Source organism: Limulus polyphemus, unplaced genomic scaffold, assembly GCF_000517525.1.
Source record: "Limulus polyphemus unplaced genomic scaffold, Limulus_polyphemus-2.1.2 Scaffold1375, whole genome shotgun sequence".
Classification (NCBI taxonomy): domain Eukaryota; kingdom Metazoa; phylum Arthropoda; class Merostomata; order Xiphosura; family Limulidae; genus Limulus; species Limulus polyphemus.
The window spans coordinates 81,177-108,656 of NW_013666985.1; the positions used below are offsets into that span (position 1 = coordinate 81,177).

General features: G+C 34.7%; 1 protein-coding gene across 1 annotated transcript in view; it reads right to left on the reverse strand.

Annotated features, from left to right (window-relative positions):
* The window catches only part of LOC111086735 (carcinine transporter-like), a 111,034-nt gene that overhangs the window by 42,332 nt on the left and 41,222 nt on the right, over positions 1-27,480 (reverse strand). The window contains exon 2 of the mRNA XM_022390785.1: positions 497-600. Coding sequence (XP_022246493.1) covers positions 497-600 — 104 coding nt within the window. The remainder of the gene's footprint in view (positions 1-496; positions 601-27,480) is intronic.

Consider the following 27,480-nt stretch of genomic DNA (forward strand, 5'->3'; position numbering starts at 1 on the left):
AATACTGTACTTACCTGTGTGCTACTAGAATATGTACACTATAGTGTATTTACCTGTGTGCTACTAGAATATGTAGACAACAGTGTACTTACCTGTGTGCTACGAGAATACGTAGACACTAGTGTACTTACCTGTGTGCTACGAGATTCCTAGACAATAGTGTGCTACAAGAATATACAGAAAATAGTGTGCTACAAGAATATACAGAAAATAGTGTACTCACCTGTGTGCTACTGGAATATGTGGACACTAGTGTACTTATCTGTGTGCTACTAGAATATGTACACTATAGTGTACTTACCTGTGTGCTACTAGAATATGTAGACAATAGTGTTCTTACCTGTGTGCTACTAGAATATGTACACTATAGTGTACTTACCTGTGTGCTACAAGAATATACAGACAATAGTGTACTTACCTATGTGCTACTAGAATATATAGACGATAGTGTACTTACCTGTGTGTTACTAGAATATATAGACGATAGTGTTCTTACCTGTGTGCTACAAAGAGACAAAGACACTGTCCAAATAAACAGCCCACTAGAAACAAGGTCATTGTGAGAGGTACGAACCAGCTTCTGTCACATACTAGGTCCCACTGGAATAAAGACACATTCTTAAAACGATGTACAGCCTTGTATGCAAATTCACAACATTTAATGAAAACATAATTATAATAAAGTACCACGTTGAAAGAGTTCGACCAAGATTGATTATATACGAACAAAAATGAATTACAATTTTCACATAGGTCAAGTTTCTAACACGACAATTGATATGCATGGCTCTAATATAGGCTTTCATTTTAAGCCATTGAAGATGGCTTGTGTGTAGATGTTGCTCTTCCTGCATAAGAAATACGATATCATATAAGACACATAAGTATAAGAACAGCAATTTTTTATAATTACATGAGCAAGAAGTATGTTATCAAACCACGCTAGTTATAGGCCTAAAATACAAACTGTTCGTAACGTATAAATAATAAATAAACTTTTTATTCATTGAAATAAATCACTGCATACAAACTGTATAAAGCAAATGCTTTATTTTATTTAGGGATTTACAACGCTAAAATCCGATGTTTGATTCCCCGCGGTGGACAGAGCGCAGACACACCAATGTGTTGCTTTGCACAAAAAACACCAATTTTATTCCCTTTAAAAGATTCCCTCACCCCTCCCGTAAATATTATCGCCCTTAGGCCCTCATCGTGAGGTGGACAGAGCGCAGACACACTAATGCGTTGATTTGCACAAAAAACACCAATTTTATTCCCTTTAAAGGATCCCCCGTAAATATTATCGTCCTTAGGCCCTCATCGTGAACAATAAGGGGAACTTATTTCACTTTAGAAAAAAAAAGTTCTCACCTTTCAGTAATTCATTCAATCTTCAACTCCGAGATAAATCTTCAACTAACTTTTACCTAAGGCCAAAACTGGTCATGTACTAAATTTACGTGTGATGACGTTTTTTTTTTGTTGTTGTTAAAGGAATAAAATATTTGATTTTTATACAATTTGTTTGAACTATTTGCCTATGTCTACAGATGAGCATTACGTAGTTTGATTTGATTGATTTACTCGCTAGATGAGTTTAGCACCGGCAAAAGCACAAGCTCCACTTCGTTCAGTTTTAGAGTTTCATGGCAGCTCAATCACAGTTGGAATTATAACAAATCATTAATCACCGCCATTCTTGTAATTTTAGGGATTTAATTCCCACTTAAAAAGCGAGAGTTAAACTGTATTCTAAATTATAATGATTTTCATCACAGGTGGACCGAAAAATAGAGAGAAATAGCATCATGAAAATTACCATAATAGTGAAATAGATGACAGGTATTTATAGTAAAATTACAAAACATTTTAAAATAGAAACAAAGACAAAATAAATTAGAAGTGGAGATATATGAAATAAAATAATGTAGAAAATACAAAGATAAAACTAGATGAAGACGTAATAAGAATAAGTAATAAATATAAATATTTAGGCCACATAACAGAGAAAAGAGTAAGATGTAAAACAGTCAGAAATACTTGCTACGAGTTTTCATGGTCACAAAATAAGAGAACTTATGGTCTCCAAAATCGATCAAAAATACATAAAGTATATTAGTCGTATTTTTCACTGTCAGTTTCTTTCTCAAACAAGAGGGAATCCTCAATAGCCGTGGCACTTGAAATTCTTTTTGGCAGGGTTAGAGTAAATTAATCTATGATACCTCTTTTTTCTTCTTTTTATTAGCTTTTTATTTCAAGCAGGATTAGAGTAAATTATTCTATGGAACTTTGGGCGTGGTCAAATAGGTCAACGAGTCCAAAACTGTGATTAGATCTCAAATCGGTCAAGAGATGACGGAGCTATGAGCTAAAAGTTTATATTTGGAAATGAAAAGAAAACAAACTCAGAGCCATTCTATGAACCATTATGCCGCGGCTAAAAATGTAGCATGCACTTAAATGAGAAACTGGCTGAATATTAGATAATTAAAATATGCTGAAATAATTTTTATGAAAATATTTTAATTTGCACAGTATTCTCTGCGCTTCATATTTTTATCACGCTTTACTTGAAAATTTATTTTTATCGAACCCTGATGCAGTAAATGAAGCAAACCGTAGCTAGAAAATCACAACTGTTCTTGATTTTCAAATGCGCGTGAGCCACATGTCACTAGGATTCTGTAAAATTCGCTTTTTTTTCTTCTAATGGACCTCGTCAGTGATTAACGAAGTGAAGCGAAGGGGCTTCTTCTAACTTGGTTGTCAAGCGAACAGAATTGCTTGTGAGGGGTGGGGATGGAGGAGACTAAAGATGGGACATAGCAGTACGTTATGACATAAAGACAGCTAATATGGAACTTATGTGTCAATATATGTATATATATTTCTACATTTTAAATAAAATTTGTTTAAAAAAATGTCTTCTTCTTAATCCTCAAAAACTTTGAAGATGAAGCTTTTGTGTCATTATTTATATGTTTTAAGTGATGCTTGTTATAAAAAAAAAAATAAGACCACAAACTATTTCGATCTTCTTTATCATCAGCAACTGTATCTGATGTTGGCCGAAACATTATACAATTAAATAGCTAAATGAAATAATAAGTCAAATATTGTGACCGAGCGTAATTTTTGTGTTTTGTTTATTCTTGTAACAGGTAGCCGTATCTGTAAACATTCTTCGAGAAGAGTTATCTAGCTGTTTGTTTGTTTTATTTCAGATATTCACGCAACGTTACTCATTAGCTATTTGCGCCAACCGTCTATAATTGTGAACAGATAGACTAGTGGAACAGCAGATTGTCAACAGCACCCATGGCCCCAAAGTTTGGAGAGCGTTTTATTTTTTCGATAATGGCACACGTATAGTTCGAGAACCGATTACTAGGCCTTTTTTTTCGATAATGGCACGCGTATAGTCCGGGAACCGATTACTAGGCCTTTTTTTTCGATAATGGCACGCTATAGTCCGGGAACCGATTACTAGGCCTTTTTTTTCGATAATGGCACGCGTATAGTCCGGGAACCGATTACTAGGCCATGCTTGGAGAAAGTTTATCTGCCATTATTCTTAAATATTGCTATTATTTCATTTTAATTTCCGCTACCGAAGGTGACGGAGATTATGTCCCCCCCCCACCCCCTGTGTATGTATGTGTTTGTTTGTGTGTTTGTCAGCAAGATTTCTAGAAATCGGCTAAATGGATTTGGACGAAAGTTGGTATACATTTGGACTATGATCAAACTTAGTAGTGATTAGATTTTGCAGGATCAAGGTCCAAGGTTAAGGTTACAGCAAGGTCACGAAAATCTAACAAAACATCTGTTACCATGGGTACCGATTTTTTACACTATACTTTGCTCTATAACTCAGTCAAAAATGTTCGGATTTTGATGAAACTCGGTGGACATATGTAGAATATTCTCCCTCATGGCCTTTATCCGTTGATAATGGCGGTCATACGGATATGTTTTCGTATTTTTTTTAGGGTTGAAGGTATGCACTCTACTGAGTGCCCCTTTTTTATCACGGTTAAGTCACCCAACATTAGAGAAGTACCATACATTGAATTTCAAGCTCTTTACAAAAAAAAGCCCATTTTTCCTTATTGCCAAACAAGTTGCTTTATTACTTTTTTTACGACCAATTTTTCCCTTCCAAGAGTTTAAATATTTTTATTTTTGCCAAATATTAGATAATTTGCCATTGAAAATTTTTTGCATTACTATTTCCCGTGCCTTCACAGCGATGATTTACCAAAGCTACATAAACACAGCTAAAGGTGCATTATAAGAGTGACTGGTTAGGCAACTAGTACTGCTGTCTAGTTGTTCTCCATCTAGTGAGCAGTGAAAACGGCTATATCCGATGCTTATGGTTTCTGACCTGGCCATTTACCTCTTGTATGCATTCCAAATACGAAAAATTTTTCACAAAAACCTCAAATGCCTAAATTACATAACTACAATATTAATCATGTTTAATTAACAAATGAAATCTTTGCGGTGATTTCTAATATTAAACCCAATGAACAAACATTTATCAAATTATTTTAATTTAACAACTTTAAGGTTTATTACGTAGTACTTTGTTCGGAATTAAGCACAAAGCTACACAATGGGCTATCTGTGCTCTGCTCAACACGGGTATCGAAACCCGGTTTTTAGCGTTCTAAATTCGCAAACATACCGCTGTGCCACTGGGGGGGGGCATGTATTACAATCAGATATCTAGAAAAATAATAACGTAATTAATTTCGCTGCTGCAAACATACCGCTGTGCCACTGGGGGAGGCATGTATTACAATCAGATATCTAGAGAAATAATAACGTAATTAATTTCGCTGCTGTACAGTTTTCTGCGACTGACCAATAATAACGTAAATCATTTCGCTGCTGTACAGTTTTCTGCGATTGACCAATGAATTATTCACACGAGTTTCAGAATACTCAAACTTGTTTTGGTTCCATTTTGATAGTTATTTTTTTTACTGTACTTTATGGGCATGTGGACCAGTTGGCTAGGTCAAGGACTCCAAGCGTTCACTTTTAGTCGTGCCTAATTTTGAACAATTGTTTAGAAGGATGGCAGTCAGCCAGCAGAACAGCCCGCAACCAGGGTTTTGTCTAGCTTTTTGAACAAAAATAACGGATTGGTGGTCACTTCTATAAATCATCCAATGATAAAAGTGTGGAGTGTGTTCAGCTGCTCTATACTTGGACTCTTGCGATCCGCAGGTGGTTCGACAAACTAGGTAGTACCATGTAAGTTAATATTAGCTTTTTTAGCTTTTGTACAATATTCCAAAAAAATGTTTGACACACTACTACTCTACTATAAAATTTAATGTTATTTTATAAAATTTCAGATAATTGTGTATATATATTTTTTTATTGGTTAAGACTTGAGTAACGTAAGTAACGAATAGCTTGACGTCAAAAAAGCAGTATTTTAATTACTGTATTAAAATGTTTTTCGTAAGTATCAGATAAAATAGTTTTATAAATATTAAGAAGTAATTAACTTTTATAATCCTTGTCCGATAACCAATGTGTTGCAAGAAAGCTAACTTGCATTAATTAGTTAAGAAAATGAACAATTTCGCACTTCGTTAGTTTACTTTGCCATTAGTTGAGTGTCTTAAAAACAACTAAATTAACTTAGACATAGTAATATTTGCAGCGCTTGTGAACAGGAATGCATATTTGTTTGAACTATTCTTAACTCATTTTAAAAAAGGGAAAAAACAAGCTCATAGGTGATACTTTGCAGGTGATTACAGATAACTTGTCAATTTGGTTTAATAGCTCCTACCGCTAGATGACGCTTTTATATCACGTGCTTAAAGTAAATGTCCACTACTTCTATTTTACTTGCGATCTATGCAATTGCATATTCTTATTTTAATCAAACCAAGTCAAAATATAATTGAGCCAATCGTAAGCCATTAGACTGAACAATGAAATGTCAAATAAACTTACTGTACTCTCTGGAAGAGAAGATATGTGACAGTGGGAAGCTTATTTAATTTTAACTAAACTGTGAGTTAATTTAAGGATTATTGTTTGTTTGTGTTTTAAATTTCGCGCAAAGATACACGAGGGCTATCTGCGCTAGCCGTCCCTAATTTAGCAGTGTAAGACTAGAGCGAAGGCAGCTAGTCATCACCACCCACCGCTAACTTTTAGGATACTCTTTTACCAACGAATAGTGGGATTGACCGTCACAATATAACGCACCCACGGGTGAAAGGGCGAGCATGTTTGGTGGGATGGGGATTCGAACCCGCGACCCTCAGATTGCAAGTCGAGCGCCTTAACCACCTGGCCATGCCGGGCCTAAGGATTATTAAGGAACATTTTTCGCAATTTTAAAACAGGATTTGTGGTTTACTAATCCTCATAAACTGGAAGTGGAGCTTATATTACAGAAGTAATACAGTTCATACAATTTCCAAAAATAAAATTAACAGATTATTACCAAAGTCAGGACCACATTTTACTGTTTTTCGGGTGATTAAGATTAGGAAACGAACTGCCGAATTTTAACCAACCTAGAGTTAAATCGGGTTTCGATATCCGTGTTTGGCAGAGCACAGATAATCCTTTGTGTAGCTTTGTGCTTAACTACGAACAAACCTAGAGTTAACAAATATTTAATTAGTTTAAGTAAAAGTAACTTAAATATTAAGTTTCCAGAAATTCACCTTTTTATCTCTTTCTGTTTGTAGGTTGAAAGGTTTAGTTGATTTCAAGAAACCAAGCAACACAAAAACGAACGATGTAATCTACTCCTAATATATGAGTTTAAGAGCAAAAATATGTTAATTTATTACAATAATATATTCGTTTGTAATGTTACAATTATCGGAGGGAATATGTTTCTTATATATGTTGTTTCAACTTACCTGTCTTTGTTATTATTAAATGATTCTTTCACACCCTTATTTTCATAACTTTGTCTGAAACTCACTTTATAAGAATGATGTCACAGATTCTGTGCTGCCAATACGTTTACTCCCTTCTTCGTTCTTCCTGTTAAGACTAATGACCATGATTAGGCACGATTGTTTAATATCACAATTCCATTATAACAAGCTTCTGCGAAGGATAGCGAGGTCAAGTGTAGACCATACATCTTGACAGACTTTCCTCAGACCCTCTACTGTATGTGGACGTTGGTTTCCAAGACCACATTTAACCAGACCAAGTTCACAAAGATACGAAGTTAGGTAACTTCAAAGGCATGTCGGAGTAGAGGATAACATGAACATTGGTTTCATTGTTCATGGATAGTAGAATTGCTGATTCGGGCTTAGACGTGTGATTTTGACGTCTTATCCTAATGTAGGCATACATTCTTAGTGTCCAGATCATACAGTGAAGGAATTTAATCTTGCATGATTGGCGTTAGTACAATCTCCTCATTGTAACCAGAGTTTATCTTTGATTTACTATAAACTTTGAGGGTTTTTCATTTCCCATTATATGAGAAATGTGAGGAAACTGTAAAGTTCGAGGATAAACTTTTTTTTTTGCTTTCGCTGTGCTATGTGGGAAGTTATTGTCACCTTGTAGTCGGTTGCAAATCGCTCATTTCTTACTTTGCTTGTTAAAGTACACCTCCTCCTCTTCCAAGAGTGTAACAAACTATCGAATCATATGCCCAAAGTATTTTTAGTGGATTTTTTCTTCACCAGTGTCACCAGTGGTCAATTTGTGCACACTTGAGTTATGCTTCATTGTAAGGACAAGTTTTTTTTGTGAATTTTCTTATGCACAGTTGATTTGGATACGTGCTGTTTGTTAGTAACCACTTTATGGGTTGTGTCTCTTGGACAACCAGTCTGCAACCTTCTACAATAGTAGTAGCAGTTCTGTGTATGGCGGGACTGTTTAGGGAGTTTAACACCCTCATATGATGAGCTGATCTATACTATTTACTACATCTATTTCCTATGTCACTATGTGAATATCCTTCCTCGGAAAGGACAGTCATAAGTATAACCTTTGCCGTATTGCACTGTCGAATGATTGAGAATTTGCCATGAACCGAATATAAAGGTGTTAAACACGTTTTCCTAGGAGTTAAGGCTCACTTCTGCGGCAACACAGCTCTGCATTAGCACACGTAAAACGTTCTAATAAAGTACGATTCTCCTTCTATATTTTATCATTCACAAACAAAAGCTGTAATTGCACTGTTTATTGGCTATAGTGCTTTAAGAACAACATTCTTCGAACAAAAATGTTGTCCAGACAGACCGTCCTTGGGAAGAACGAAAACAAGATGGAAGTGTTTGCTATTTTCAATCTGAATGATACCTTACACGACGCATGGACTAAACGACTAGGTCACACACATTAAGGTTCAGGCATAACCATCAATAATGGTTACTCTTAACCACTAGTGAAGAAATATCAGATTAAGGTTACACCCACCATATTTTTTTTTCTTCATTTGTTTCGGGAGAAAGATAATTGAATAAATCAATAAGTATAAAGTATAGTCGGACAATGGAGGTAAGACTCAAGGAAAAAAGCAGATATTTGACAGAACGATTATGGAAAGGTGTAACAGAATAATAGTAAATCGATAAAGAAAGATAAAGTTAATATCGGAAAAAGTATAAAAGTAGTGTAATTTTAGAAATGATTTTTGCCGACCTTAATTTTCTAATTAACGTAGTTGAAGTGTAAAGTCGAACGAACATGTTCACTTATAATCTCTACATCAAGTTTCAGTGGCAAGAACTCTCATTTCAGCTATTAGAACGGAGCGGCGTCTGACAACCAACTTGTCCTGCTCAATAAACGATCTCGCGTCTTCACGGAGACAGTGAGCTTGCTTCCATTTTGTAAGAAAAAAAACAAAAAACTACAACAACACGAATTATGTTGTTCCAAAAAAAGAAAAAACATGGAAGAACAAACCCTCAAAAGAAATATTAAAAAATCTCAGGAAGATAGCGATCCTATGATCAAGTCTGGCAGTAGATAAATTGTCACGAAACGATCGATGCCACGTTTTCTGACGTCACTAAGGGTGATGAATGGTAAAGTAAGGGTGTTGTGTACCAGATTATTACATTACCTGAGTTGCCCCAAGAGAAGAAAGATGGTCTATAGAGCATACATCATATTATAAGGGACATTACATCAAAAGTAGAGGTTGTATAAGGAAAGCTCACAGATAGTGCAAAGAAATCAAAAACAAAGGCTAGCTATAAAATTTCCTAAACAAATATTTGTGGTTAAAAATTAACTGAAAGTTATTAAAATAAATAAAACTGAAACCGTCTCTGACGTGGCTTTCTTTACATGCGTTACTACTTATTTTCCATAAAGTGTTATTTACATCATATGTCGTATTTTTTTGTCAAAGAGAGAGAAACCGATATTTAAGATACGTTAATGGCGAACAACGAAACGCTATGTATAACATATGCCATTGGCGAACAATGAAACAATAAGATGTGTTAGCTGCAAGTAACTACCAGTTTTTATTAATTACTGTTCACAGTAAACTAGGAAATGATATTTATAAGCTAATTTATAGCGAACAACGAAACGGTAGTTGAAAGACGTGTTAGCAATGAACAACATACAGTATTTGTAAGATAGCCGTAAATATAATAACCGATGCATGTAAGATATTTCATGGTGAACAACGAAACGGTAGTTGAAAGACGTGTTAGCAATGAACAATAATCAGTATTTGTACGATAACCGTAAGCATAATAACCGACGCATGTAAGATATTTCATAGTGAACAACGAAACGGTAGTTGAAAGACGTGTTAGCAATGAACAATAATCAGTATTTGTACGATAACCGTAAACATAATAACCGACGCATGTAAGATATTTCATAGTGAACAACGAAACGGTAGTTGAAAGACGTGTTAGCAATGAACAATAATCAGTATTTGTACGATAACCGTAAACATAATAACCGACGCATGTAAGATATTCCATAGTGAACAACGAAACGATACTTGTAAGATAACTGTAAACACAATAACTACTATTTCTAAAACGTGTTCGTAGCGCCCGACGAAATTCGTAAGATATGTTCATAACGATCAACGAAGCAGCAGCTGAAGGATGTATCAGCAGTGAACAACGAACGATATTTTAAAGATACGTTTTGAACAACAACAAAAGAAAAAACGAACCCATTTTTGCATGAACTAAAGATAACACCGGGCCAACGAATAAAGTCTGTAATTTGTATTAACAGTGAATAGTAAAGAAATGGTCTGGATAATGTTCTAGCACAATGAACTTTTTTGAGATTTTGTTAACAACGTGTAATGGGAAATATTCGTGAGGTTAGCCAATATGCTATCATGTATGTTTCTCTGGTTTGTGAGTTCAGCCATTATGCTGTCCACCATTTCTCTCCAGCTCGTTAATTAAGCCAATAAGTTGTCAACTATTTCTCTGTTTAGTTTGTGAGTTCAGCCATTTATCTCAAGTTCGCGAGTTCAGTCAGTATACTGTTCACCATTATTTTCTCTAGTTATAAGTTCAGCCATTATGCTGTCCACCATTTCTCTCCAGCTCGTTAATTAAGCCAATAAGTTGTCAACTATTTCTCTGTTTAGTTTGTGCTCTATGCCATTTATCTCAAGTTCGCGAGTTCAGTCAGTATACTGTTCACCATTATTTTCTCTAGTTATAAGTTCGGCCATTATAACGTCTACCATGATTATCTCCAGTTTGTGAGTTCAGACAATGTTACAAACCATTTCTTTAGAATTCACGAGTTCAATCAGTATGTTTTTCTTTCTACTTTGTGAATTCGGTTTGTATGCTGTCCACCATTTATCTCCAGTTCGTGAGTTATGCCATTGTACACTCCACCAGCCCTCTCTCCACTTTGTGAGCTCAACCACTATGCTTTCTACCATTTATCTCCAGTTCATGAGTTCATCCAGTATGGTGCCAACCATTTCGATCCAGTCTGTGATTTAAGCCAGTATGATATTCACCATTTCTTTCCAGATCGTGCTTTCAGCCGGTATGTTGTTCATCATTTTTCTCCTGTTCGTGACATCAGCCAATATGATGTCCACCGTTTCTGTCCAGTTTGTGAGTTCAGCCAATACGTCGGGCACTATTTCTCTCCAGTTTGCGAGTTCAGCCAATATGTGATCCACTTTCTTCTTCAGTTTGTTAGTTCAACCTGTACGTTCTCACAATTTTTCTCCATTTTGTGAGTTAAGCCGGTATGATGTCCACCGTTTCTCTCCAGTTTGTGAATTCAGCCAGTATGCTGCTTACCATTTCTCTTTCTCTAGCTCGTGAGTTCAACTATTGTGCTGTCCATCATTTCTATCCAGCCCGTATGCTATCCATCATTCCTCTTCACTTCGTGTGTTCATTCAACACAATATCTTTATTTCATAAGTTTAGCCAGTATTCGTGAAATCTGTATGACATCCATTAGATCAACTTCTCCGTTGGTGGTTCAATCATTTCTGTGAGTTCATTTAGATTTAGTACTTCTAGCTGTTAGATATATCCAGTTCGTGATTCCACCTATTATTTCTATCTACTACATTCGCCCATCCCTCAAAGTGAGAATATATTGGTGATGATCAATCCTTTCAGCTTTAGAATAATCACATAATTTATTTGAACAGAATATATTTCTTTATGAACGACATACTTCAACGTTTACTGTAACCAATAACCAATCAGTGTAATTGTTTAATTTTGTAAAATGTTTTGCTTACTCACTTACTATTGCTGTTGTAATATAAGTAATACGTGTATATTTATTCAGAAGTGTAAAATGAAGTAATTGGTTTCGATTAGTAAAACTACAAAGAGACATATCAACTAGTTTCAGTAGAATGAACACAAAGAAACATGCCTATTTGGTTTCAGTATAATGAAACCACAAAGAAACAATAGAATGAAACTACTAAGAAATATAACTATTTGGTTTCGGTATAATGAAACTGTAAAGTGTCATGTCCTCCAATGGGACAGCGGTAAGTCTATCGACATACAATGCTAAAATCCGGGGTTCGATTCTTCGCTGTGAACAGAGTAGATATCCCAGTGTGGCTTTGCTCTAATATAAACAAACAAATAAATATAACAATTGGTTTCGGAATAATGAAACCACAAAGAAACATTCAATGTACAGAGAGACACATAGGGTTTAAAAGAGTTTTTAAAAAAATGCAAACATCTTTGAGATGAACAAACTAAACTCTTTACTCCCTTTAACAAACCTTGCCTTTGTTTGTTTATTCATTGTCCTCCAAATGTACGTGAAAAGGTTTGCCATGTAAGGTGGCATCCTTCTTTGCTTGTGACAATGTTTTGTGGTGATATTTTTTCTGATGGTACACACTTCCGAGAATTGTTGCCGCGTAATGGAATTTGGAGATGAAAGAAGTAATTACTATTTCCTGATACAAGGAGCCCTGAAAACTCGCTAACAGGATGTTAGGGGCAATATCATTGGAGCGGAAGTGTTGAGGCTCAACTATAGTACCAATCGGATCTATTTTCTCTTTCCCCAGCGTGAGGAGTGAATAATCTTTAACAGTTTAAAAATTAAGTGGCATGTGAAGAAGGTCTAAGAAGAAAAATTAGGTTTATCTGACTTCCCTTAAGATCACATATGGATCAAAATCCATTAAACTAAAGTAATGTTAGTCGTTGAATACATAAACTTGTTAGTCTTCCCCTCATGGCCATTAGTTCAAGACTATGAATACAAACAAAATTCGAATTTTCGTTTTGAATATTACTATACAATAATATCAGATATATTTCTATAGGAATTGGTCCGGTTGTGGCTCAATTTTAGCGTGTCTAGACTGTAAATTCGAAGATGCATTGTTTTCATCCCTTGGGAGCGTGGGTTTACTATAAGAGTGGCAGTCAAACCTCTCTATTAGATCAAACACGAGTAAAAGAACAGTTGGTGGTGGATTCTGTTGACTAGCTGCCTTCCCTCTAATCTATCATTTCAAAATTAGGAGCTACTACATGCAGGTAGAACTTACGCAAAAATTTTGAAACAAACAAGAAACAAAAATATTGGGAAGCGTTTCCATTATTTCGGAGTTACAATGCTAAAATCAGGGGTTCGATTCCCCTCGGTGGACAAAGCAGATAGCCCAATGTGGCTTTGCTATGAGAAAACACACATATACACCTCACATTATTTAGCCCCCAGTGGCATAGCGGTATGTCTTCGGAATTACAACGCTAGAAACATGGTTTCGATACCCCTGGTGGGCCGAGCACAAATAGGCCATTGTGTAGTTTGTGCTTGATTACAAACAAACAAAAAATCCATTATTTTAAAATTTACTTACCATCTTGAAATATAAAGAACCCATAAAACTTCCTAAAGTCGTCATTTGTAATTAGTTATGAATACATTATGATTATTACCTAGCTCAATTGTAAAAAAAAAAAAAGAAAAACAAAAAAACTTGTTTTTAGTACGATTATATCCAAAAGTACCAAAACAGCTGGAATACTCAGATGTTGATCCTTTGCACTCCAATTATTAGAAATTCATAGACCACGGTTCGCATTCTACATGATAATATAATGGTCACTTATATTATTTCAAATTCTAATATGTATTTCTCTAAACTGTGGTATTTTCGATCAAAAAATAATTAAATATTAATTAGATAGAATCTGCAGAATAACGGAATATTTGGTTGGTAAAAACGACTGAAAGGTGTAGGTGGCAAATGGTAGAGACGAAATGAAATATAAAACACAAGTCCTTATTATGTATAAAAAATATCTCCAACAATAATACACAAGTTCAATACCAACGATAAAGTTAAGTGAGAGAAGAACTGAACTTAAGATTCAAGAAAATAAAACAAACTTGAAGTAAGTCTTTACCGATTGTGAGCAAAATTAGGGCAAAGGGTTTGTTTTAAGGCAATGGGTTTGTTTTAGGGCAAAAGGTTTGTTTTAGGGCAAAGGTTTGTTTTAGAGAAAAGGGTTTGTTTTAGGGCAAAGCCACATAATGAGCTATATGTCCATCGCGGGAAAGTGAACCCCGGATTTTTGCATTGTAAGTCCTTAAACTTACTACTGACCTACCAGTGGACAAAACTGGTCGGACTAAGTACACTGACCACCAGCACAACTATTCAATCTGTATAGGAAACCTAACATTTAACTCTCTCCACAACACTGACCACCAGCACAACTATTCAATCTGTTTAGGAAACCTGACATTTAACTCTCTCCAGAACACTGACCACCAGCACAACTATTCATAAGGTATAGGAAACCTAACATTTAACTCTCTCCACAACACTGACCGCCAGCACAACTATTCAATCTGTATAGGAAACCTAACATTTAACTCTCTCCACAACACTGACCGCCAGCACAACTATTCAATTTGTATAGGAAACCTGACATTTAACTCTCTCCACAACACTGACCGCCAGCACAACTATTCAATCTGTAAAGGAAACCTGACATTTAACTCTCTCCACAACACTGACCGCCAGCACAACTATTCAATCTGTATAGGAAACCTAACATTTAACTCTCTCCACAACACTGACCGCCAGCACAACTATTCAATCTGTATAGGAAACCTGACATTTAACTCCACAAGTGCCTAGACAAGTAACTAGACAGGGATATACGACAGAGGGTTTACATACCCTATGAACTTAATTCAAGTAGCTAGTGGAGATAACCTTTGTTTGGCGCAATCGATAAAGTGCATAACTTTAATGACGCTTTTCACGACTTGAACAGGTTATTTAGTTTCCAAGACACAGAGTGAAAAATGTTCATATTTATCTTTATCAATTATAAAAAAATAGTTTTTTGATAAAGATCTACTTCAAAACTATACTATATTAATTAACTGAAAGGGGATAATTTTATGATAGAAATTTAGCAGAAAACCTACACTGTATAATTAATTCATAAAAAGATATCGTTATTACATAAATTTACCTCAGATTATACTGTTTACCAAACTGATAAGGGGATAGTTTTATGATCGACATCTACCAACAAAAATACACTTTAAGTGATAATTTTATGATAGACACTTAGCACAAAAACTACACCGTAGTAACTGCTGACATTAAGTGTTATTTATCTGTTTATTTAGTACAACTACATTGGTGCTGTAATTTTTTCTGTTTACTTAGTACTATAGTTGTACTGAATAAACAGATAAATTACAGCAGTCAGTGTAGTTGTACTGAATAAACAGATAAATTACAGCAGCCAGTGTAGTTGTACTGAATAAACAGATAAATTACAGTAGCCAATATAGTTGTACTGAATACACAGATACATTACAGCAACCAATCTGGTTGTACTGAATACACAGATACATTACAGCAGCCAATGTGGTTTTGGCTACTGTAACTTATCGGTTTATTCAGTACAACTACACTGACTGCTGTAATTTATCTGCTTATTTAGTACAACTATATTGCCTGCTATAATTTATCTGTTTATTCAGTACGACTACATTGGTTACTGTAACTTATCTGTTTATTTAATACAACAACATTGGTTGCTGTAATTTATCTGTTTATTTAGTATAACTATATTAGCTACTGTAATTTATCTGTTTATTGAGTACAACTACATTGCCTACTGTAATTATCTGTATATTTAGTATAACTAAGTTTGCTGCTGTAATTTATCTGTTTATGTACTACAACTACATTGGCTATTGTAATTTATCTGTTTATTCAGTACAACTACATTGCCTACTGTAATTTATCTGTTTATTTAGTACAACGAGATTGGCTGCTGTAATTTATCTGTTTATTTTCAACTACACTGACTGCTTTACAGTATATATGTTTTACAAGTTTTTCTTTAGTATTTACATATTTGTTTCATTGTGTATAGCTACAGCTATCTTTTAACTATTCAAATAATTGTTTTTACCTTTAAATACGGACTATACGATATATTACTGTTTTTATAAGTGTATGATGGGTTTTTATATGCTTGAGCTCGGATATTATTATTTATTTCAAAACGTGTTTGAATATTTCTGTTTTTTCGTTACTTACTCAAAAGGTTCTACAGGTTTTTGTCTTTGTACATTGTTCAACTCACAGTTGTCTGCACGTGAATATTAAAATAGATAGAAATAAAAATGAAAAAAGTCTACAAAGTGAAAATCCTGTCAATAACGATCTGTGTTGATGATAAAACGCATCCATCTTACACAATTAAAATTCTGAGGGTTACGTTTATCAGTTCGAGTTGTGGGAGAAAAAATCAATACCAATGAGTAAAAGAGGAAGAGAAAAAAGTGAAAGAGGCTAATTAATATGATAATTAAAAAGAACGCTCTCGTAAAATGCATGAAAGAATTCCCAGTCGCAGAAAATGATTTAATTTTAGTATATTTACACGTCAAATAGGGTTAGCGTAATTAATGAACTCTTACTGGTTACAGTTTGTGACTGAAAAGATGTTGAGAAAACTCATTGGCCCTACTCTAGTTTTTTTTAATTCAGCTTTTATTTTCCTTTCAAATGTTGTAGTTTCAGTCTGTGTGAGAAAATCTCACAGTTTGAATCTCTAATCGTAAATTTCGGAAAAAAATAAATCTTTTGCGACTACTTCATAGCGAAAGTATTTCATCGTCAATCAAGTCGCTTTTCACAGTCTCCAAATCCAATGAAGCTTCTTACATTGCAGGTTTCAGTTCTTGTGGACCAAATGAACTTTCTTGGTTTTCCTGCTAAGCAGAATAAGACCCCTATTAAGGAGTGGTTCACTGTAGACATTGTTTTCCTCTACAATTTACAGACTGTTTATTCCCCGAGTATTTCCAACTTTTCTATGTTCATTTTCTGAATTCTGTTATAACATTTATAACATTAATTGCAGCTTTTATACTCTATGTAACTACGAATCCAGTACTGGATCTTTCCTTTACTATACTTTTAAGTTACGTAGCATTACATATTGCTGTAAAGCCTCAGAGAGTAATACAATGCTTCTAAATGACTCGAACTTAGCTCAACTGATGGGATTTTGCTATTACGGAATAAATGCTACTATCACTATTAGCAATAATCTCTATGTCACGCATCTAATCTTGTCCAGTGGTGCAGGAACGTGAAGTCTTATTTTAGGCTGGAATTTATTGAAACGGTAAAAGAAGTCACATATTTAGATACAAAGGCTGTGTATGTTACATTAAAACGATTTTGGAACCTCTCCACGTTGTTACAGTCCATGTCGCCAATTCCGGTCATGCTTTATCTTACACCGTGCATCCTGACAATAGGTGTGCAGCGTAGTTTTCAGTACTTCATCATAAGGTTCTCATATCTAAAGCACACCATTCTTCTCTACCAGTTTTCCATAGACAATTTTATGTACTGTTTCCCAGTGCCCGTTTCAATAGTCCAATCGCACAGAAATCCATAGGCGTTTATATGGTAACCTCACAGTATGTCTTCCTATGGAGTAGCATGAATAAACCTTTTCATTTTCCAGCCGCTTGAGGTGTGAAACGGTTGAATGGGAGGTATGACCGGAAGCTTGCCTTGGTGAATTGATACCATGTTGGCCTCGTTTCCAGGTGGAGATCCTTCTTGACTGTGCTCTGTATTGTTGCTTGGCTTTTGCCATTGACCTTTGTGTTCGTAGATTCTCACCTGTTACAAGACGCTGCACTTTAGTTACCACAACTGGGGTATGACTTGTTGAAGGTGTATTTCTGAATGGTCGTGGGTCCCTAGTTGATCCATATTTATTTTTTTCGATTGTCAAAATGTAGTACTGATAAATACCTTGCCACTACGATTTTTATGTCGACTGTTTGTTACGTGACTAACTGATTTGCATATTAAAAATCGTTTTGATATAAGTTATTTATCTCTCTATATGCTCAGTAGATTGGGATAAGGAGTCGGTGAATAAATTTTGTTTTTAATCCTTTCTAAACGAAATTAAATTTTTTACAACCAGAACATTGAACTCTCCAATGAATAGTTGTGTTTGTTTATTTCAAAAAGGGTTCATTTGTAAATAAAAAACTTGCATTTAAATGTTTATTAATCCAAATTAACCAGAAAAGAAAAAAATTACTCTACAACTGCTATTTTCTGTCAGGCAGACCATAATGTAAAAAAAGGGTTCATCTGTAAATAAAAAACTTGCAGTTAAAATTTTATTAATCCAAATTAACCAGAAAAGAAAAAAATTACTCTACAACTGCTATTTTCTGTCAGGCAGACCATAATGTAAAAAAAGGGTTCATTTGTAAATAAAAAACCTGCAGGTATATATATTTTCCTATTAAAAACTCTAAAAAAAAGTAAGACAAATTTTCAGTTTATTTAAATTAAATAAATAAGTTCTGTCCTTAAAAAAACATAATTTCTGATGATTTGGAGTTCAACTTTTTGATGGCAGTTTTATTAATTGGAACGTATGGATTAGGAAATGTGGAAACTATGCAGAATATCAAAGTTAACAGACTCTCTTTCTCTCACGTGTTCTGACATTTTAAAATTTACAGAAGACAGGACTACTTAAGTGATAGCGGATAAGAAAGATTATGACAAAGAACCTACTCTTAAATCAAACATCACATTTTGTATAGAAACAACAACAACAACAACATAGATGTGAAATAAGCTCACGAATACTACTCCATAACTTCTTGACTTAAGCGACTTATTATTGAAATTTCCAATAACTTTTTTTTTTTACTTAGAATAAATTACCTCTGACAAATTGATAACGTTATATATCTGTAATTTAAGTGAATTATTATTAAAATTCTAGAATTTTCTTACACACTATAAAGCCGCTCTGAGATAAATATCCGCACTTTCATATGTTAGATAAATTCTTGGTCAATGTAAGAAAAATTCTTAATCTAAGGGGATTTTTATAGTCATTTTAGGATTTTCTTACACATTATAAATCAACTCTAGGACATACATATGTATTCTTATATATATTTGATAACCGTATTTTCACTATTAGAAACGTGCTAGTTTAATTCAATTATTGTTAAAATTTTATGATTTTATTACACACTATATAAAAACTGTGACGTCAAGCATAACGTTATATATGTGAAAAGTTTACATACTTTGTTTGTTTTAGAGCAAAGCCACAATGCGCTATATGCTATGTCTACCGTGTCGAATCGAACCCCGGATTTTAGTGTTGTAAGTCTATAAACTTACCGCTCTTCCACCGGGGAACAGCTTATGTGCACTGTTAGAATTTGATTATAATTGTAATTTTGGGATTTTTTACACAACATAAATCAACTCCGAGGCACAAAAACATAACGTTATACAGCCTTGGTCAAAATGTTTTGTACAAATAATATTAAGATGGAATACAAATACACTTAGTGCTGTAAAACTTAAAAAAATGTTATATTAAACACTTACATATGTAATTTGTATAATGAGACAGGCTCTATGGACATCATGAACAATTTATTAGAACAGCAAACAATTTTTACATAAAATAAATCAAAACCTCATTAAAAACGTTTCTCTGAATTCTTTGACAATCATCTATACCTGGGTATTATAACAGTGTCTACTTCTAAATTTAAATAGTTGTATCTTTCGAAATATTAGTGCATTGTGTTCTCCAATAGGTTTGGGTTTGAGTCCTATATATATGCAGAAGTTGAATATGTTATATTAAAATGCTATTTTGAAATTTTACCGGTCCTGCTCTATCTAACGGTTGTGAATCCTGACAATATCCCTGCAACGTACTTTACATTACAAGAAGTTCCGTTGTCAGGTTGCCATGCCAAAAGCAAATCACTACTCCCTGATGCTTTCCATAATACATCTAGCGTAGCAAGACGGCGGTTTCTCAACGCCCGTTTTAGCAGTCCGATCACTAATTATGGCAACTTGATCAGTATGTTTTCGTATGGAATAGCATGAATACCCGTTTTATTATCCGGCTGATTGAGATATCAAGCGATTGAACGGATACGTCGTAAAAGCAGCTTGTAACCACCTGACTTATGTCACTTTTCCAGACAGAGATCTGTCTTGATTATGTTGCGCACTGTTGTTTTCTGTTTTTTTTTGCACCGATCTTTGTATTCATGATTTTCACCCATTACAACAAGACGTCGAATTTTGCTTACAAGGGCTTGGGTACGGCTTATTGCAAATATCTTTCTCAATGATCCTGGGCCCCCCTTGCCGATCCGTATTCCTTTGTTTTCCAATGTCATTAAGTACAAGGGATATCCCTGTGTCGGAAATTCTAAATCCTCGAACCGAACACATCTATATGATCTGACTGTATGAATATTTTGCGTTGGAAAGGGCTGTTACAAATCCTTCCCAAAAGCGATCAATTTTCGGTGGTATCACGCTACTTACGTAACGACAAACAATGCCAAAATGTTGTTCTGATATACGCCATTCCACCGCGACTTTATATTGGCTGTAGTTATCACGTGACTTGCTTATTCGTATATTGAAAAGCGTTTTGATATAACGTACTCAAGCCTCTGTATACATATAGATATATACATGCAGTTTTTGGAGGAACAGCTAGGCACGTTTTCGATATGAAAGCAACAAAAGAGGTATTTAACAAGTTCAGAGTAAAGTAAGAGTAAAAAGATGCAGATATAATTCAATTTTTATCAGTTTCTGGCATCAGAAGGTTGTAAAAAGTTACAATGATTCAGATGTCTTGCACAAATTTTAAATTTATACTTATTACCCAAAAGGGGCCTGACATGGCCTGGTGGTTAGAGCACTGAACTCGCAATCTGAGGGTGGCGGGTTCGAATCCCGTCACCGAACATGCTTTCCCTTTATTGGTAAAGAATAGCCCAAGCGTTGGCGCTGGGTGGTGTTGACTAGCTACCTTCCCTTTAGTCTGTCACTTCAAAATTAGGAACGGCTAGCGTAGATAGCCTTCGAATATCTTTGCGTGAATTCAAAACAACAAACAAGTATACCCAAAACACAAAAGAATAAGATATACGTTTCGAATCTTGATACTTGTTTATCTAAATTTTTTCATTTTCATTAGAATTGAAGTATTAATTTTCTTAAAGAAACCACCGCTAGGGGTTCTTGTTGAGTTTTTAACAGTTGATGACTGCAGGGAGATCAAATTAGGTGATATAACGATACTTTTAGTCTACATTATTCACAGCATTCACCTATGGAATGTGAGTCTCGAGCTTGCTGTTTGACTGCAGTCTTTTTTAGTGTCCATTAATGTTTGTAATTTTAGATAATATGCAAAGAATATATTAAGTTAATCCTGGTAAAAAGATATCCGTAATTACACTATTTAAGAGCTATTGTACTCTACTCGTATGAACTCCTTGGTGACGAATTGTGTAGATATTTACACTTTTCAGTATAAGGTTACGATGAAGTTTTTATGTGTTTGAATTCATTCACGTCTCTTCTGGAAAGAACTTAAGATCCTAATAATCGTAGCCCTGCACGTTTTGACCAAGTTAAGAATGCTGTCATTACAGTTTGTCTGAGTATGATTAATTCTTTCGACCTACTTAAAAATATCATCTTTTCCTAGTGGTTAACATACTGGGACTGTGAACCTGAGGGTTCATGGTTTTCACCCCGTTGCTACAAAAACAGATGCCGTGGGTGCGTTATAAGAGGGACAGTAAAATCCCACTATTTGGTCAGACAAGAGTAATTCAAGAGTTGCGGTTGGTGCTGCTGACTACCTACCTTCTTTGTAGTCTATACTTTCATAATTAAGGGCGTTTATGCGTTTATCCTTGTGTAGGTTTGGGCGACGATTCTAAACCTAAGGATGATAATAACGACTTTAAATTAATGGTCAAAATTATGCAATGAAAATAAAATTTAAATGGAAACCTCTGTACGATGCATGGATTTTCTTAATATGAATAACATGAGTTATTTTAGTTCATTATAATGTCTTTTTATTGTTATGCCTGTATTTGATCTTTGACAATTTTAAATACAACATTTTAAGTAAATAATATAAGGTAGTTAAGGTCATAACATGATTAATGGCTAAAATCATAAATAATATTCAACGTTAAACTGTTACACAGTTAAAAACATTTTATTTATTTATTTATCTATTAAGTTTCGACGAAACATGTAGAGTCGTCAATTTTTTGAAGGCCATAGATAGGCTTAAATAAAATGTTTTTAACTGTGTACCAGTTAAACGTTGAATATTATTTATTATTTTAACTTTATACACAAGTGCCAAAATACTATAATTATGATTAATGGCGTTTAACAACTTAATGTTTAATTTGGTAACTAACTAGATGATGTCTCAGCAGCTAAATTTAATTATTAGTCGATTACTTTTGTTACTAATTATAAAATATGTACCTGAATGTTTTCATTAGTTATATAATACACTCTTGTATACGGTGAATCTTAGAAATATGTTTTCCATTTATTAACCCTTTAAATGTGGCTACTTTAAACGCGCGGGGAATTTTTGCGAGCCGTACACTGTATACAGCACACTTGCGTTCAACTGCCTTATGCGGACAGTACCCTATACGGCGAATCAGCAGTCAATGGGTTAAAATCTATAATATTGATTTATGTAAAGTTCTTTGTACAAATATAAGATAATTACAGGATTATATATATATATATATATATGATTGATTTATTTTACGTATTGGCTCATAAACTTTGCAGTTCACCAGAATATTACATAAGAAATTTATCACAAATTAAGTTCTTTTTGAGCGTTTCCTTCAAGATGATACATAACAAATGTGAGTAGGGTAAACTTTTCTTGAGTTCTTCCTTCAGGATGTTACCTGACTAATGTGAGTAGGGTAAACTTTTCTTGAGCGTTTCTTTCTGGATTATAACCGACTAATGTGAGTAGCGTAAGCTTTTCTTGAATGTTTCCGTTAGGATGATTGATACCTGACTAATGTGAGTGAGTAGGATAAACTTTTCTTGAGTGTTTCCTTTAGGATTGTACCTGGCTAATGTGAGTAGGGTAAACTTTTCTTGAGTGTTTCCTTTAGGATGATACCTAAGAAATGTTATATACAACATACATTTCAACTTTTCCTGCAGACATAACTCAAAATAATTTCAAAGGAACACAAAACGTGAATAAACATTATAAGTCTTGGGCTTAAGATACAAGTATTAAATAAATAAATTAACGCGTCTGTGTATTCTCTGGAGAATTCTCCTGACTTTACGACATAAACTTTCGAGCTGCTAATGTAATTCACGGCTGGAAAATGTTGCGTGAAGTTTGGTATAAACACGTTTTCTGTCTCTGAAAATAAGTTATATGCTACTAAAATAGTAATAAATTACAATTTGTATCACTAGGGGAATCTTTAATCCTAGTTCTCAAAAGAATAAATTCAGTTTGAAGAACTTTTTTTAGTCGTTGATACACACTTTCCTGGTAGCTATACAGACACTTTTTATTACTTTTATTCATTCGCTTCTTTTACGAGTTAACGAAAAAATTACCAATAGATTTACGTTGTTACACCCATTTTGAAAGGGATTACATGTACAAAACAATAACAACTAAAACAAAAACACAAGAGGAGCAAAATGGATTGTGGATTTAAGAGAGCAATAAAAGAATCTAGAGAAATTACATTTTCTTCTATGTAAAAGAGATAAACACTTTACAACATAAGAGTCAACTTCTAAGCTCACTATAAGTAAGCATACGATAAAAGCAAGCTTTTTATTACTGTGTTTACAAGAAAACCCATTTTATTCAGCCGATCCCGTAGTTATCACATGTGAAAAAAAGGGTTTTTTTTTTTAACTTGCCCAAGAACGATGATTTTGATAAATTTTCACACAGGAAATATAATTGGATATCATAACCGTACAGGAAATACTTTTTTTACATAATCTTCTCTGGAAATGAAAGACATAACTCATAATAATTTAAAGTTAAAAATCTTAGGTAGCTTATTGTATCTGTTCTGCATCCGTAGAAAAAGAAAAATCGAAAATTAGGGATAGTGATAATGTAATATAAAGCTCAGCCGGTTACAATAATGTTATAAAGATACATTTTTAAGTTAGCAGGGAAAGTGTAAAAGACGAAATTCAATTCAGCGGAAGTTTTAAAGATCTCTGTGGTATCAGAAAATTTTTGTTTACATAAAAAACACATATTTCAGAACTTAATACAGTGATGAACTTGATCCAGGAGATTCATACAAATCCATTTTGACAACGGGGCGTTGAGTAATCGAATCCGACTTGCTCTAGTTTCCCGAAAGTGAAAAAAAATTCGATATCTCAGGTATGTTTTCTTAAACGGTATTAATGACGCGAGTAAATCCCCAAGGAGGCTGAAGCAGACCCTATAAATCACCACCAAGAACACGGCGATCGTCTTCGCTGGAGCCAGTCCCTTGTATATACGACTGACATCATATTAATATCACCTGGGGATCACTAAGTAGTTTATAAAACCCCTAGTAAGGTTATTAGTTAAAATTTCTTTCAAAAAAACCTCGGGCTTCCATGCCATCAATTTTCGGTAAAAGTGACAGACTTTTTTGTTTAATATGGTTTAAAAGTTTAGACGAAAACAATAATCTCCTTTAGAGGATAAGAGACATCTTTGATGTTTACAAAGAAAGAATGAAAAGACAATTTTACAACTATATACAGTAATAATAGTGTGAATACTACATCCATAAATATGTATGTAAATAGGTAAATACCTGCATAGATAGATATTATTCCTATGCATCATAATAAATTATATTTTACGCACTCTATTGCTTTGATTTTAAATCATGACTTTAGTAATATTTCGCAATGCAGTTTATCAGAAACCATTCCTTCACTGTTATGAGTACTAGTTCAATATAGAATATATTTTTATGCTCATTTACAATAGACATTAACGAACAAGTCAACTGGACGGTTTGTTTCTAACCAGGATTAAGGAAGGTGGTGCTAGGATGAATTAGACATTAACGAACAAGTCAACTGGACGGGTTGTTTATAACCAGGATTAAGGAAGGTGGTGCTAGGATGAATTAGACATTAATGAACAAGTCAACTGGACGGGTTGTTTATAACCAGGATTAAGGAAGGTGGTGCTAGGATGAATTAGACATTAACGAACAAGTCAACTGGACGGGTTGTTTATAACCAGGATTAAGGAAGGTGGTGCTAGGATGAATAAGGGAATCAGACAACTTTTAATTTTGACTATCTAGAAGAATGGTAAGATCGTTCTTGCTAATTTAACCCACGGTGGCATAGAGGTAAAATTGAGGACTTATATCGGTAAAGATTGGAGTTCGATCCCTACAGTAAGCACAGAACATATACTTCATTTTGCATCTTTGTGTTTAACAACAACAACAAAAAACGAAAATATAGGAGGTTTTCGTAACCATAACTAATGGGAACAATTTTTAGGAAGGTTAAAGAAGTATGATCAGCCGAACGAATGGCAGGCCAGAATGGCTTTTGAAGTATGACCAGCCAAAAGGCCGGCGGATCAGAGTGGTTTTTGAGGTAGGAACAGCCAAAAGAATGGCGGGTCAGAGTGGTTTTTGAGGTAGAATCAAGCGAAAGAGCGGCTTACTTTGACCGCTGTCCATAATTTCACTCAATATCGGTATGTACCCAGTGTTGTTCTCTGGTACTTTATTAATCGCTGGACATATGGAAATTACACTTCTAGAGAAAATCAAACATAACCATCTAGTAAATAAGATAAGATCTCAATCATGATCACGTAATGTTTCAAATAAGGTCTATAAGATCGATTATATGGCCTTTCCTGTCCGCTGTGGGTCAGCGCTAAGTTTACGGACTTACATTGCTAAAATCCAAGGTTCGATTTCCCGTGGAGGAGAGAAAAGTAGACCATTAGTCAGTTGAAAAAAAAACAACAACAACAAAATCGACAAGGTTAATTTGCAAGCGTAACCACAATAAGTAGTGACAGTGTAATCTAACGGCCGATTCATTTTATTAGTTTTAACTTTCCTTCCGGAACGAAAGAAGAATTTCGCGCTTAAAATCTATCTGAAACCATTATCTTATATAAATTACTGTTAACTAACTTTGTCTCCGTGGGATTCTGCATTGCTTGTAAATACATAGTAGACAACAGTTACTTCCTTTCTCAATACAGAAATTTATCGCTTAGCACAGCAAGATCGTTCAGCTCTGAAAGATCTTGTCAGTTTCAATCCTGTGCAACGCGTACAGCAATGTGAACGCCCTCTATGTACCGTAGCAGTTCTTAATGATTCATCACGATGCTGGTGTTACATCTATCTATTTATAGTGGAACAAACGTGTTTATGAAACGAACGCCAAGTTTAATAACCATCTGAAGAGAGCTTCATTAACGAAAAGAAAATGTGGTATTGAGCTACTGCTATGCGTGTTTTTAAATTCAGTTTCTGGATAATTTACTTCGAGGAACTCGGACGCTATCGACAGAAGCATATTCATCAGAGGGTTAAAATGTATTTCATGCTTGTACATACAGAATTCAGCCCGTAATTGGCAATATTTAGAAAACGCGTATTTTAATAGAAGCCGGCTCAGTGTTTGGAAAATAAGCCTTTATATTCCGTCGTAAAGAAACTACAACATCCAGACTGAGAAATAACAAATTGATAATTTATAATGTATATTTTGCATAAATATTATTGTCGAGAAAATTTATAATCAAGTTAAATATTACTGGGTGATAAAAAACACTATTGTAACGCCAGATGCTCCTTCTAATTAATGATTTCGCTAGATGGATATAGCGTAGATTGAATTAGGTACCGGATTATTGGGTCAGACGGAAACAATCTACACGGAAACAGCTGTTTGTCTTAAGAAATGTTTTGTTTTGTTTTGAATTTCCCGCAAAGCTACACGAGGGTTATCTGCGCTAGCCGTCCCTAATTTAGCAGAGTAAGACTAGAGGGAAGGCAGCTAGTCATCACCACCCACCGCCAACTCTTGGGCTACTCTTTTACCAACGAATAGTGGGATTGACCGTCACATTATAACGCCCCCACGGCTGAAAGTGCGAGTATGTTTGGTGTGACGGGGATTCGAACACGCAGATTGCGAGTCGAGCGCCCTAACCACCTGGCCATACCGGGCTACGTGTTAGACTTCAAAATAATATTATGCATGTATAAGTTAGTTAGTTTAAAAATAACAACAGCAAATAATACGTAACTGATCCTCCACAAGCTGAAATTGACAGTTGTACTTAATCTGTCAGTGCATTTCTTAAGAGGCCCGGCATGGCCAGGTGGTTAAGGAGCTCGACTCGCAGTCTGAGGGTCGCGGGTTCGAATCCCAGTCCCATCAAACATACTCGCCCTTTCAGCCGTGGGGGCGTTATAATGTGACGGTCAATCCCACTATTCGTTGGTAAAAGAGTAGCCCAAGAGTTGGCGGTGGGTGGTGATGACTAGCTGCCT